Source organism: Papilio polytes, unplaced genomic scaffold (genome assembly GCF_000836215.1).
Source record: "Papilio polytes unplaced genomic scaffold, Ppol_1.0 DF824091.1, whole genome shotgun sequence".
In the NCBI taxonomy this organism is placed as follows: Eukaryota; Metazoa; Arthropoda; class Insecta; order Lepidoptera; family Papilionidae; genus Papilio; species Papilio polytes.
The window spans coordinates 215,561-231,465 of NW_013525113.1; the positions used below are offsets into that span (position 1 = coordinate 215,561).

The 15,905-nt window shown below is 33.4% G+C and overlaps 1 protein-coding gene across 1 annotated transcript in view; it reads left to right on the top strand.

The window, feature by feature from the left end:
* Positions 1-5,458, top strand: part of LOC106099940 (metabotropic glutamate receptor-like) — an 11,409-nt gene extending 5,951 nt beyond the window's left edge. The window contains exons 5-10 of the mRNA XM_013278633.1: positions 838-1,021; positions 1,264-1,426; positions 3,104-3,317; positions 4,353-4,504; positions 4,915-5,026; positions 5,097-5,458. Of these exons, the coding sequence (XP_013134087.1) occupies positions 838-1,021; positions 1,264-1,426; positions 3,104-3,317; positions 4,353-4,504; positions 4,915-5,026; positions 5,097-5,458 (1,187 nt within the window). The remainder of the gene's footprint in view (positions 1-837; positions 1,022-1,263; positions 1,427-3,103; positions 3,318-4,352; positions 4,505-4,914; positions 5,027-5,096) is intronic.
* The last annotated feature ends 10,447 nt before the right edge of the window (positions 5,459-15,905 follow it).

Consider the following 15,905-nt stretch of genomic DNA (forward strand, 5'->3'; position numbering starts at 1 on the left):
AAATTACCTCTCTAATGCCAAAATAAATTTTGAAATCGGCCCACTAGTTTACATACAAAAATACAAATCTTTCCTCTTTAGTATATTAGTACAGATTTGCTTTCTTTATCTAAGGGAAGCACTAAGGAAAAGGCTTCTAAAGGCGATGAAATTTGGCATAAACGCATAGCATAGTCTAGAAGAATACATAGGGTACTTACATTTGTTTTTTTTTCCACACGGACGAAGACGCGGGCGAAAGCTAATGAACCTATAAATGTTAAATGTGTTTACATATCTCCGACTTGGATTTAAGTTTTATTAAATTATGTTTTATTATAATTTTTAATAGTGTTAAACATTGATTTAATATAGGGATAAACGTATAATTCTATATTTAAATAACTTACCGCATATCAAAGCAAAATATAGTTTTAAAAAATAAAATGGTGAAACATTCTTCTAAAATGTGCGCGCACTTAAGATTTTCTTTGAAAACCCGACCGCCTCGAGATTCTGAGAGTGGCTGTGGGGTACATTAACTTTACAAGTTCATACGTCAAAATGCTTTTAAACATAATTTTTTTTTATTCTTTAGAATAATTTCTTAAAAATGAGTTTTTTTTTTATTATGTACAATTCTAGATTGCGATAAGCTTTTCAATAAAGTTGTGTTAACCTTTTCAATTATTTGTGCTCTTATTTAGGAATACAAATATGAACTTTGACTAGTAAATTGTCACTGGATTCGTATTCTATTCTTATTTATTTAATATTTTTTGCACAAATATTATTATAAGTACACTAAAACTAGTAGCTTAGTTTTAGTGTACTTATAATACAAGATTTACGCAAGAGCAACAAGTCCTGTTGTTTGTACTAGGTTCGTGTGCGGCGTGTGGGTTCGGCACAGCAGCACGCCAGTAGTGCGCGCCAGCGGTCGCGAGCTGTCCTACGTGCTGCTGACTGGCATCCTCATGTGCTATCTCGTGACCTTCGCTCTTGTCTTCCGACCTACAGACCTCCTCTGCTCCATACAAAGGTCTTTATTACCACATCAGTTCTTTTACTTAATGCTCTTAATTTATAATTTGCACAGGTATGTATTGGCGATAAATGTAGGGAGAAAATCATTAAGCATATTCACAACCAATCCTATTTAAAAAGTACTTTAACTGTCGTTTGTTTAAAATCAAAACTTAAACTAAAGCTAAATTTAATTTACTCGACGAATAATACACATTAACCGAGGAATTAGAAAGCGACAGTTTATTTGTTGTGCAGATTCGGCACGGGGTTCTGTTTCACGGTGGTGTACGCGGCGCTGCTCACCAAGACCAACAGGATATCTCGCATCTTCAACGCCGGCAAGCACTCCGCCAAGCGGCCCGCGCTCATCTCGCCCGCCGCCCAGCTCGCCATCTGCGCCGCGCTCGTCTCCGTACAAGTACTCCTCACACCACTACAATCACACCAAACACATTCAAATATATATAAATAGAAATAACTGATGCTTGCGACTTCGCTTGCGCAAAATTGAAAAATAGCTTTTAAACGGTGCAAGAATTTTTGAAATCAGTCCAGTAGTTTTTAAGTTATTTCAATATATGCAAAAATACAAAAATTCTAATCTCTCCCCTTTATAATATTACTGTAGTTAGATTAGTATAGATACAGACGAATTAAGTACCTCCTTCTTTTGGGGAGTTGGTCAAAAACATGTAGTGGCAATATAGTTGCTCTTGAGACATTATTCCCATGATCCACTAGCGATATCTATTAACAGATCCCCGAAACAAGTCAATGTAATTAATTGTATTTAAATAAATTGCCAATAGATGTCACTAAATCACATTTATTACACTGTTTGGTTTACTTTAAAACAAAAGATGGAGCTTAATATGAGTCTATAAAATGTTTTATATGTCAATACAAGGTGCCAATTTAGTGCCACCTCATGTAGGTGGCACTAAATTTGACAACTAACATAGTACCTTTCAAAGAAGTTACCGGTGAAAAATGTTGTTCCCTATGTCTAGTCTATATATTTCTTAAATTTTTTTGAATTTCAGTAACATTATAAATGCGAAGGTTTTGATGGCCAGATGTTTGTTAGTTTGTAGCCTAACCTGCTAAAATCTCGAAGAAATTTGTTATAGACGCAGAGGATAGTATACAAGAACACATAGGCTACTCACTTTTGTTTATATGAGGGCGAAAGTTAGTATTATACAGGTAGTAAAAACCAACATTTGTTACAAATTTAAGTCGTGACGAATGTTGGTATGCGTTTTTAATATAGTTAGCACAAATTGTTTATTATATTATATTATTTATTTCTTGCTATGTATAAGTGTAGAGTTTGAGTAATAATTATTTTGAACCACTTAAAAAACCTCTCTGAAACTCGATCAGAGTTCTTGATAAAATCTTTTAATTTACTTCAATATCTCGACGAAAACTAAAAAGATTTCGACAAGATTAATGAGTTATTGGAGCCGAGAGTTGCTAACTACTAAGTGAGTCGGCGTTTTTATCAGGAAAAAGGTATATTTTAAGCCGCAAAAGCTTTATTAATGAATACATCGGCAAAGGGAAGAGAAAACATTTTCCGTGTAATGATTATGTTGCGTTTGCTTTTACAGCGTTCGTACGAATTTTTTTTGATATTAAACGAGTTTCGTTTTGTCTGACTGAAGCGCTCTTTGATGTCGATTACGTACCGACTTGAGCGATACGGTAAAACAAAAGACTTCTGTACAAAATGTATAAAACGTAACCGTTCGACGCTTTTTCTCTTTATAAAGTGCTTAAGAGAAAATAAGCAGTTTTATATTCTTGCATTGCAACTTTTAAGACGACCGAGTTTTACTATCTTCAATAGTTAAATAAACTTAAATGTTTTTCCTTTCTTAGCCTGAAATCTAAATAAAATCTATTGTGAAGGTCATATCATAGTAGTTACTATATCTGTATAATGATGAATGAAAACTACGTTTATACGAAATTTCAACGAGATCCATTCAGATGTTTAGGCTACAAACATTCATCCATCCATCTAATAACAAGATTTAATGCCAATCTACCAATATTTCAAGGTTTACGAGATAGTAATGTGTTGTAGGTGTTGATTGTGGTGGTGTGGATGGTGGTGTCGCCGGCGCGCGCCATGCACCACTACCCCACGCGGGAGGACAACATGTTGGTGTGCGATTCCTACATCGACGCGTCCTACATGATCGCCTTCTCCTACCCCATCGTGCTCATCATCATCTGCACCGTGTACGCCGTCCTCACCAGAAAGATTCCGGAGGCCTTCAATGAGAGCAAACACATCGGTAAACTCTATAATGTTTAGTTATCGACCTGTTTTATTCATTTTTAATGATCATTTAAAACTTTATATTCAAGGACTTTTTTGTATATAAGAGAAATTAAAAAATACATAAAAAATCATAATGGTGAAATAGTTTATAAAAAGGTCGTGTAGTCTTTGAGTTATTGGAATACATACAAAAATGCAAATGTTTCCTCTTTATAATATTATAATATTAAAAGACATTTTTAAGTACAATTTTACTTAAAAAATCTCTTTTTGAAAAAGTCACACAATTTTTAAAAATAAATTTAAATTAAAATGTTGCCTATTCATAAAACTTCTATAAACTTTTACGTTTTCTTCGTATTGTTCCATTGTACTTTTTTGTTACTCTTAAAGACTTTTGCACAATATTCATAAACATTAGAAAAAGGCAGTCGACGGAAAATTGAAAAACTCTTTGCATTTTTGTATTAAGCCTTTTCGTTGGAAGTCGTGCTGTGTCGACTGCCTTTGACAATAGAGGAAAAAATAATTGAATTGAACAATGCATCGCATAGGAGAGGTTTTGCAATTTTTAATTTAGCTTTTTAGATTGGTCTCTCGAAATTTTGAATTTTTTAAGCTTTAATTGTATATGTAATGTTGAACTACATGTTTATAAAGTGTTTTATCTCAATGTAGATTTACTAAAAGATTGCTTTGGTGACCAATTGACAACTCTAAGTAATGAAGAATTGAGAAATATTTTAATTTAGTGCAAATTCACAGTATACATTCGATTAATCAAAAATAAAATAAAAACAAGGAGACAAACGTCCGTAATGAATAGGGAATTGATCCTGGGTCCTCGCACTAGGAACAGCCTGTATAGCGAAGACACAGCTCAGCGAATAAATATTGTACATCATTAGACGGCAACTTAGGATGTGCAAGTTTAAAAAAAAACATGTAACGTAACGATCCTATCAACTAATCGGCCAATACTTATTATTTACTCCACTATTTAAGAATATTTTGTGTCTACATATAACAGTTTCAATTTATTATTTAGGGTTCACGATGTACACGACTTGTGTGATCTGGCTGGCGTTTGTGCCGCTGTACTTCGGCACCGCGAGCCACGTCCCGCTGCGCGTCACTAGCATGGCCGTCACCATCTCCCTCAGCGCCAGCGTCACCCTCGCCTGCCTCTTCGCGCCCAAGGTACGCACTGCACTCATCATCGTCATCACCATCATCATCATCATCTTGCTCTTGTCCCACAGTGTGTGTTGCTTCATTCATCTCTATTAGCCGTCATATCTGAATCCACTCCCTTCTTAAGAATATCCTATTTCACACCATCCATATTATTAGATTAAATAGCACCGACTAAATACGCTTATTAAAAAAAAAAAACAAATCAATAGACTAGGCATAGTGAACAAAAATTTCATTGGTACTTTGAAAGTATACGTTATTTAATATGTCACCTCGTGCTGTATCGAGATGTAATAAAACTTTATCGACCGTGGTTCTGAGGATTTGTTAATAGATGGCGTTAGTGATTGTTATCTAGTTAAATCTGTTATTGATAATTTTCTCTATAGGTGTAATTATGGATTTTGTTTCAGTTGTACATCATACTAATTCGTCCGGAGAGAAACGTGCGCCAGAGCATTATGCCGGTACGGTACAGTCGGAAACCACCGCCTTCACAAAACTTTACACACACGCAATCCAAAAGTGAGTATAGATTTTAAAGCTGTATTTAAAGAATAGTAAAAAAACCCTAATTTATATTATTTTCCCACAGAACCGTCTTCAGATAAAGAAACGCAAACGGATCCGACTGACTTCAGTATAGTAACGAATGGACAAACGGTGACATTACGACGTGTTAATTTAGATAAAGATGAAACAACGAAACTAGGAAAGGAAAATACAGCAGAGAAAAAGACCAAAGATAATGGAGTAAAAGATAAAGATAAAAAGTTAGAAAAGAGACATTCCAAAGAGAAATTAAATGAAAAGAAAAATTCCAAAGAAAAGATTCAAGACAGAAGTCAAAATGTCAAAGAAGAAAAGATCGTTTCAGAAAATGTGAAACAAATAAATAATTGTGATATTACTAGAGATAAAGTTCAATCGATGAATGAAAAATCGGAATCTTTATAGCAATGGGAGTCTTCCAAATCATTAAACGATGTTGGAACAAATCGAAATAACAATAGTAATCTTAAGAAGAAAAGTTGTTCGTGCAAAATGAGAGAACGGAAACCAATCGTGGTGTAAATTTGAAACAATTTTAAAATTATCATTCGTATAGGTATACTGTACATAATAGATATAAATTTGAGAAACATTTCAATATTTAAGGAATATTGTTAAGATAGCGTTAAGTGTTTCTTTTAAAATGTCTATGTAAATACAGTGATATGGGAATTGTAAATATAAAAATGAAGACATATAGTGATTCATGAATACTTCCATATGTGCGTATTGTAAATAGTAGAGTTGATGTTATATACTTACTATTCTTAGTGCTTGATATAACCGAGGCGGGCTCTGAGCCCGGGCGGCGAGGACTCTTGATAGAATCCATTTTACTTTATAACTTAAGTCCTTGTCGCTTCAGTAGTTAATGTATCTTTCGTATTTATATTACCGTTGCACTTTAAAGTATTTTATCACAAAGACCTCTCCGCCTTTGCTCGCCTCGTGTATATTGAAGTATATAGATAAGTGCAAAGCCAATCATATAAAGATGTATAATAAAATGTTTTGATGGTTATTGAATTTTTTTTACTACCTGAACCGTTTGAGATAGATACTAAATTTGGGAATTATTTATAAGCCATGTAAGAAGGAAAACAGTGTGTACACGTAGATAGCAAAAGCTATGTTAATTAGGGTGAACCTGTGATATTTCGGGAGAGAATATGATCAAATATAAAGTAAAAGATAGAAATACATACATTTGAATAGAAAAAATCATTGTTTTAACATATTTTACGCAAGAATTTAATTTTGCGCAATAGAAGAAGTTAAATGAAATATGGCAGGTTTTTATTTAAAAATGAAAAAAGGTTTTACGTAAAGGGTCTAACGAGTTTCGGCCACCTGATATCATAATTCACAGAATAATTTGTTCCCGCGCCGCAAACACACCGACATACAATTTTGTTTAACATCGCTATAAATTAAATTTTATTAAATCACTTCAGTAAAATTCCGTTTGGAATGATTACTCTATTCAATTTTGCATTATTTTATTCGAAGATTTGACAAAATGTTAGCTACCTAAAACTGTAAAAAATCTACCTAAATCTATAAAATTATACTACAAAGCAAAACTACTGATCGATTGTTTTAATTTTAAACACAAAAATAACAAATAACATAACATTTTCTTTACAAGCTATGTTAATATACACATAGCTTGGAATACATAATCGTAGGTATCAAGGTTGCAACGCATTCACCCACTCTGTAATTACTTATGCTACGAGCTACAACGTACATGTAGTGTAGCTTTATGTAAAGAAATTAAACATATATGATTAATGCATAACTATTATGTTTTATTTCAGAAGTACGTAGGGAATTATAATTCACTGACCGTAATTTTATTGTACAAATACTGCACTTTGATACATCTCTGTTAACGGTCATATCTGAATTCACTCTCACAAGTATATGCTCTCACGTAATCCACACATACTTCGATTTTCCTCTAATTTCTAGACATCCACATTAAATCTCATCACTTTATTATAGAGGTTTACTTTAAAAAAAGAAACATCAATTCAATTAAGCTTACAACAAATTTCGGTATCTTTAAGGTCCAAAGTGGCCGCAAAGTTTTAACTTTGTTATATTTTAAACTTATTCAATTTTTGATTTGAACAAAGTTTTAATAGCTTTCCTGGATCGTTGTCAGCCCTCTTACCGAAGGTTTCTTGTTATATCTTTTTGTACTTTCGTTAATTAAATATATAGTACAACAAAAATACAAAGTTAATAATTATTCTGTAATAAACTTGTTGTTGCCCACAGAGTCGGTAATGATAGTCATTTCTGTGCGCGTAAAATAATTTGAATTTATAACATTTATTAAGAGGACAATATAAAAGGCGTTGCCATAGCAACTGATACTATATCAATCGTTTGATTTAAAATCACACTTCACATTAATATTATAAATGCGATAGCTTAAATGGATGATTTGTTACTAGTTATGTATAAAACGGGTTGATGTATCTCGATAAAATTTGACACATATGTAGAACATACTCCGGATAAACACAAAGGTAACTAGGGTTTTTGTTTTGTTTCTTTTAATTCCACATTGATGATATTATAAAAAGCTTATCCATCACAAGTAAAATTCTTTGACGTGTTTTATTTTGATTCTAGGATATTGGTGACACGTGATTTGTATGCAGTATACCAACATTTTGCAGGTAGACAAATTTATTCAATTCGCGGTCACAGAGTAGAATGTTCCATGCATATAAATAAGGTTATTCCAAATCACTGATATCGGATTTGATATCCAGATTCAATTATTGTATTAGAAATACATCTCGAAATGAAAGATGGTAGAGACTAAAAGGAAGAAAAGTACAACGACAGTATCGCGTATAAAATAGAGTAAATATCTAATCGATAAAAATGTATCTATGTTGTTACCGTAATTATGCGGTGTTAGAGCTCCGTTGCATTTCAAAATTGAATACATATATTCATGTTAAGTAACATAATCACATCTATTTTGTTTAGAGCAACATGAAGGTGTGAAAAATAAAAGAAATGTAAAAAACAACGTACATTACACATAACCAAATATATAAACATGAAAATTATAGTGTTCAGTAAGTGTATAATAGGCGGTATTCAGTATATAAGCGACCCTTATAACCCGGTCTGTCGGCTCTCCGCAAAGATATATTACCCCTGTATGCCTACATCCTGTACCTCATTTATCAGCTTTACAGATTGTCTCGCCCCAAAAAATACATTAAATACACTACCAAGTGACAAGGACATATATGTGAAACTATATTTTAGGACACTTTAATGTTTTCTACTCTCCTATAAAACGCTATGTCGTCAACCTTCGTGTTTAAAGAAGTACAGACAATATGAGAAAATTTTTACATTCCATAATTTTACGAAAAGATAAAGATGGACTGAAAAACATCCAAGCAGGAGTTATTATAGCATAAAACATCGTTAAAAATATTGCTAAACCACCGTTTCAATCCACATTCACAAGTAAGGAATAATAGAATAACACTCTGACATATATCCAATATATTTGCCGAGTAATTGGAATTATAAAAGCGAGGCGAATCATTCCATAATGCATCGCATACCAACTGTACTGAAGATAATTGACAGAACCATTCTGTGTTATTGCTAATGCACTGTTATTGCTTAAATAGGTTATGCTAAATACTAGCTTTAGGAGAGCTCTAAGCATTCCAGAATCGACTGCCAATTAGGGAATTGAATATCGAATGAACGTGACTACAAACATAGAGACAAATCACACTAATGCTAAAGCGTTTATATGTACCAATTTAATTAAATTTATGTATAATTAATATTATTGTAATTATAAAAAACATTTTTCATTCCTACTAATGTATATAGGCTTTTGAGTTTTCTTTTTTAAATAAAAAAAGCATCTTTCACCATTCTTTTGTTTCATGTCCTCGTAAGTAACGCAAAAGAGTATTGTTTCAACAACTTTCAGCAAACAAAACTTAGCTATCTAACCTAATGACTTGGACATTGTAATACGAAACTTATCGAAATTATTGTTATCATACAAGTCAGTTCAAAGATCACTGAGCGATGAATAAAGGAAATTCTTCGAGAAACTTCGAAACTGGAATTGATTGATGTTGCCGACATGGAAAGGCTCGGTAAACATTTATTATCCAGTTTGAAGTTGACCTATAAAAAACGAAATTTCTTTTTTATTTCTAGCTAATCGAGCGCGAAAAAGTTCATGCAAACAAGGTTTTATGTAGTTGTAGATTTCATCAATCAGACTTTCAGTTCCATAATAATATTAAACAATACATCAAAATAAAACATCTTAATTGTTTAAACAAAAAAATTAAGGTTCGCTACTTTCTTAGCAGAAATGTTGTTTTACATAGTTGCTTTAATAGTTTATATTTAAAAGTAAAATTCACTGACCAGTGAATCTATCCGACAGAACCTGTTGTGAATGAAGGCAATAACTCACTCCAAGCTTTATAACACTTGCCTCGTTATTTAAAAATTAGCTCCGTAAAAAATGAATGGCGGCTCTCACCGAACTTGAAACATTAACGAGCTTTCAACGGATTAAATAACATTAAAATTTGTATAAGAGTCGTTTTTGAAAACTTTAAGGTTATTTTTTATATCTTTATAATATTGTGAGTTTAACTACTAATTATTTTAAGGTTTAATAATCTGAAGTTATCAATTTAAAATCTCTATTAAACTAAACCTAATTAAAATGTGCACATACATAAGTATATAATGTAGCATACTTATGCTTTTGCATAATTGAAGACATTTAAAAGACGCTTTTATTTTTTTCTAAAAACTATGTTAACTTGTAAAATGTGTGTAATATTCCTAGCAAAGGCAAACGGTAAGTCAATAGATACGAAGTGATAAATCGCTCCAGTGTTGCGTAAACATCCCTCGATATATCTGAAGCGATATCCGATATAGTGATACAGCTCGAAAGGGTCAAAAGGGATGAACGGACGAGAAAATATGGCACCTAAAGATAAAACTTATCAAGTTATTGTTTGCGTTTGAGATTATGTACATACTTATACAGCAGCCAGCAACTTAAAAAAAAATTGAGATGAAGGAATCAAATAAAAAAAATATTTTGTACAATAATTCAGAATGTTCAATCATTTATTTAATATTAGTGTGAACTAAGATTAAGCGCAAATATTAAAAGAAAATATGTAAGTACATACAATATTACCGAATAGGAATAGGGTAGGAGTGGCGTCAAAAAGAGATAGGCCACGGTCACAAAACTCGCGACAAGCGGGTATGCGCGACGGGAGGAGCGGGGCACAGTGGACTAAACTGTCGACCTACGTAGAAATTTTCATCTGATATGCCGATGTCTCTCGATATTATGTGTCTGTGCCCACTGTGCCCCGCTCCGTCGCGCTGCCACGCTCATCGTATATGTCGTGACCGCGGCCTTATTCAAATCCCCTGACACTTTTCCTTACGTTCGTGGAACGACAAATAAGAAATATTTCCATTAATATTTGAGATATGACAAAGAATTTATGTAAGACATCGCCATTTATATATTGCTAACGTCCCGCACTGGCTTCACATGGGTAGCAAAGCATTTTTTTCATTTATCGACCACAGTAGCAGCACTTCCCGCTGCGTTACTAGTTTACAAGAAATGAAACTGCAATATGACGACAACGTAGGTAGCAACTACAGCAAGGAAGCGCGGCGGCAGAGCAGCATCTACCGGCAATGGCCCGTTTCCACTGCGCCATGACTCCCCTTCATATATCTGACAGCGCACCACACTACGTAAATCTGCAAAAAAATACACTGCTTGCTAAATTCTTCTCTTGGGGTTGGAAGCGAAAGAAAATCAGACTGGTGTGATTGGTGCACTCCTATTTTAAGCCAGAACTCCTAGCAGTAGTTATTAATTAATTACCGCAGAATAGTTTAAAGGACTTTGGTTGCCTCTTCTTCAGGCAATAATATCTTGGCATAAATCAGTAACTGTATTAGTAAATACATATTACCTAAATGCTGATCGGATGGTTTTTCTTTTATACTAATTAGGAGACAAACGAGTCCAAAGTTCTTCATTTGCAGATAAACATTCTCTGCCTCCGAACTTAAAAACGTGAGCAAAAGTATATTTTTTAACCACACGATTGGTGCCAAAATGGAGGAACTTGTCCAAACTTTAACCTAAAACATGCGAAAGACAAAATTATTATTTATTAGACATGTTATTGCCACAGACTTATAGCCGGTTTCCTAGCTACGTTTAACCATTCAGTAGTGTTTATGGTTCGATACCTTCATAAATTGCTTTTCTGAACTACGTAACTTGAGTTTTACTCCGTTGAAACTTAGATCAACCTTAAACTAATAAATTACTAGGTAATGATAAAATAAATGGCAACTTCAGAAACCCAGCATTAGATACTTACCAATAGCATAGATTGGACATTAACTAGAACTTGAAAAAATGAAGTTACAACCATAAGAAAAATCTGAAAGAAAAGTGAGTATTTAATATTTTAATTAAATTTAAATCAAATTTCGGTATTCAGCATAGCCGATACTTACCGTATATTTATACACTTGACAGTAGATTTGAAGAATCTCAATAAGTTGATTGTAATCTCGTATTACAGTTTTCAAAGGAGAATTATCCATTTCAATTTGAGCTCTATCATATTTCTGACAGAGACAGTGTAATTCTGAAACCCATGTCTCTATACATTTTCCTAACAAATTTATCATACGCATGCAGATGATAGCATTGCAATCGAATGAAACGTAAATAAATTGGGTGAACATTTTTAAAATAGATATCCCATTACTGTCATCCAATCTGAATACGAAATGAATTATGTTGAATGTAATAATAAACACAACGTATACCCAACTAAGTTTAGTAACATTTCTTCTGTCAATCTTAGAAAACTTAAAGCGTTTCAGTATTCTTTGTAGCGTTATAATTAATAATGCATAGTTATTACTTTTTGCTGTCGTTATTATCGTGTTTAAGAGAAAAGCTGTCGTTAATGGTACACTGTACGTAATGATGGTGGCTGCCAGAAGTCCACTAGAATTACTCCAGTAATCTATCAAGTAGTATAACCAGGCGGCTAATACGCCAGTTCCAAGCAAACATACGAACGCATTAAACTTGCGACTGTTGGATGTGATTAGACCGTAACGTATGGAGTACTTAGGTGCAAGAGTCAAGCATTGCGCCACGTATAGCGGTAACAGAATCGTCTTCACTTCAGTCTCCAAAAAATTGTCCAACACAAAATCTGTATTGTGCTGTGCTGAAGATTTATTCGATCTAACAACCTTACTTTTTAACATCTTTGCTGACATAAACAGACACGATGATCCCATATAGAAAATAGTAATATTGATTCGTGCTTTTAATGAAAGTACATTTCTTTGCTTTTAATATAATGAGGTAGCGATATTAATGGATTATTTTACAATCACCAGTTGTCCGACTTAATTATGTTAATTTTGAATTCAATTCTTTTTAATGAAAAAAACCCTAGACTTACGACACGCTATAGGCTAAACATTTTTATATATTCAATCTAGGGATGGATAACCCGGAAAAAATTGTCGTGCGAGAAAGGGACAAAAACTTCTAGCAAAAAAGAAGCAAGATTATTATTGTAAAAGTAGTTGTTATCTAAAGGCCTTCGTCGTCATTTAAGCATTTGTATTTTGACGTTTGCAAACGAGGGTTTTACAGAATGTAAGCAGAAACAGCTGTAGTTATCCTTATGGATGTCGGCAGAGATAAACAAATAAACCATTCGGATGTCACAGGTGTTGTATCTGCTGGAACTGCTAGTTGTGGACACTCTTATCGTTAGAGGTCAAGGTCCACTTTGTATCGATACGATGCTCTAATGCTTGTTAAATAACATCACAGATAATGTAATACTATGGTAATATAAAAAGTTTTTAATTCTAAGAAATTAAATGGTGAAACCATTACATGATATTAGTATTCTCCTAAATAATTACTTTCATTGTACATTTGTTCCAATGTGTGTGTTTTGGCGTAAAAATTGTTAATTTAGATAATTGTAAATATCATTCTCATTACTTAAAAAGTAATGTAGAGTTTCATTAAAATCATTACATGAAGCAATACAATTATTACTTTCATGTTGGATGTCGTGTTTGTTTATGATGTTAAAGATGGTCTGGAGAAGCAAACGTCTCCAGAAGTCGAACCAAGCTTCGATAAAGCATAACATAGATTTTGTATTGGACAATTTTTTGGAGGCTGAAGTGAAGACAATTCTGTTACCGCTGTATGTAGCGCAATGGCTGACCTTTGCGCCTAAGTATTCAATACGTTACGACCTGATTACATCCAACAGTCACAAGTTTAATGTGTTCGTCTGTCTGTGCTCTATGGGAATCGTTTTATTGTGGTTATATAGTGTATTTGATCATGTTGCCCAATTTCGAGGTATATTTGCTGCAACTAGCTATTTGTACATTATATTATTAATCGTGAAAATAATGTTTAATTCCACAATAACAATGTCGAAGAGTAATACGAATGCGAGTCTAATAGTGTTGATCCGAAGAATACAGAAAACATTCAAGTTTGTGCATTTAAAAAAAAGAGGTATCTCAGTAGTTAATTGGGCATACGTAACAGGTATTATGGCTTTTAATCTTATACATTTCACAATCAGAGTGATAGAAGCGCCTAATGCTGTAACTAGAATATTCTTCACGCATTTAATTTACCTTTCTATTGACTGCAACATTATTATCGCAATTCGTATGATACATTGGTTGGGCAAACTAATGAAGACGTGGATCTCTGAGTTGGAGTGTTTTTGTCTCACATTATCTTTTGAAAATGATGAGACAGATAATAATAGAATTAAAAATTGTCGTACAAAGGACGTAATATCAGCCTACGATGAACTAATTGATGCACTTGGAATTTGCGCCAAAATTTTTAGAGTACCGGTAATTTAATTTAATTTTATTAACTTGAAAAAATTGGGTTGCCGCTATAAATGATAAATTTGCTATTTCAGATATTTCTTATTGTGGTAATGTCGTTTTTTCAAGTAATGTTTAATGTCCAATACATAATTTCGGTGAGTAACTCTAAAATCATATTCTTATCTATGAGACGACAATTATTTTTATAAATGTTTTTTGATTTTCAGATAAAAATTTGGCAAACAACTATGTTTGTGTCACAAATTCTTTGGATGAAAAATTTCATATTAATTATTTTATTGAGCATGGAGTGTGAAAAAGTTTTATTAGAATTGAAGAATGCTCAAGTCACCTGTCTCGTTCTGAGTTCAACTGAAAGAATAGGTCTGTTATAGTACTCCTAAGTATGTAAACTTGTAAAGTGCCTGGGATTGCGGCCGACATTTCGCCAATGATGTCAGATTCCCCCAATCAAAAAAACTATGATATTCTACACATAGATCCATGTATAGTTGTAGAGTATAGACTATGAAATAGTACCGAGAAGCTCATTATAAAAATACTTTATAAAAATACCTAATGTTGACAATTTGCAATATTTGTAGATTTATCGTGTTTGTTGCACCGTCAGCGTTATCAAATAGAAGTATGTTGCGAGGGCGGGCCGCTACCACTGAATGCCGCACTGCCGCTGCAATTCCTCTCCGTGGTCGCCACCTACACTATCGTCATACTGCAGTTCCACTTCTTGTGAAATGTCAACTAGTGTTGTGATACCACTATACACCACCATACAACAAGATTTTCACGACATTTATCACTTTGTATTAAAACTTTAATATATGTAGGTTTTATGATTTGTGTAATAAAACGTATTTGGGTTGATCATTTTCTTACCATCCACAATTCCCTATGAGATTTACATAAATTAGATTGTATTTTAAATTTTTCATCAGAAAAGGTCGACTTATGAACTTATGAAATTTTGACCGAAACTTTGCTGAAACTAAAAGTATGTTATCAAAACTAATAGGTTATTGTTAACTGTCAACATTTAAATAAATAGTAAGTAAAGTAGTTTTTCATTAAGTTTTGATTTTGACGGCAGATAGATTAACCTGAAGGACGAAATCTGACGCTGCGACCATACGGGAGTAGCATAAGGACGGGGAAACGATGAGTTTTTGATAACACTAATAAAACTTTTTACAAATAGAATTATCAACGAACTCAATACAGTAGCTGCTAACATGGAATAAAGGGGAAGGGGAAGAGAATACGTCGACAGGTTTATGAATATTAACCTATCCCCTCTTGGTACAAAATAAAAACATGCTCAGTATGTGTAAGTTTTTTTATTTTTTCTCACTGATGCCTGTGAGTTGCAGCAAATACGAAAAAAAACACCAAGTGTAGCCCTTTTTACAACACAAACAAGTGAGTTTACAAGTTACAATATGAGTTCCAGTATCTCCATTTTGTATACATGATAATTTTGTGATGAATATTCGTGAGTTAGCCACACGTAACATAAAAGTTAATAGTTCAGAGAAAGTGGAACTGCAAAATGACGATAGTATAGGTGGCGAGTACGGCAACGAAGCGCGGAGGCAGCGCAGCGTCGACGGTGAAGAGGCGCGCCGCATTAAGCCAACCTGCCCTCGCCAACGAACCCTGTTGGCGCAGCATGCGATACGGCTCTGAACATACATAAAATAAAATGTTAAAATAGACCTTAAAAAAGCATAGAATATCCTATTAGTATATTCACAGTAACATTTTACAAATGACGAAGAAATTACAAATCGACTAAACAGATTTTATGATGAGACGTTATTGTTCTGCTGTTTTCTAACAC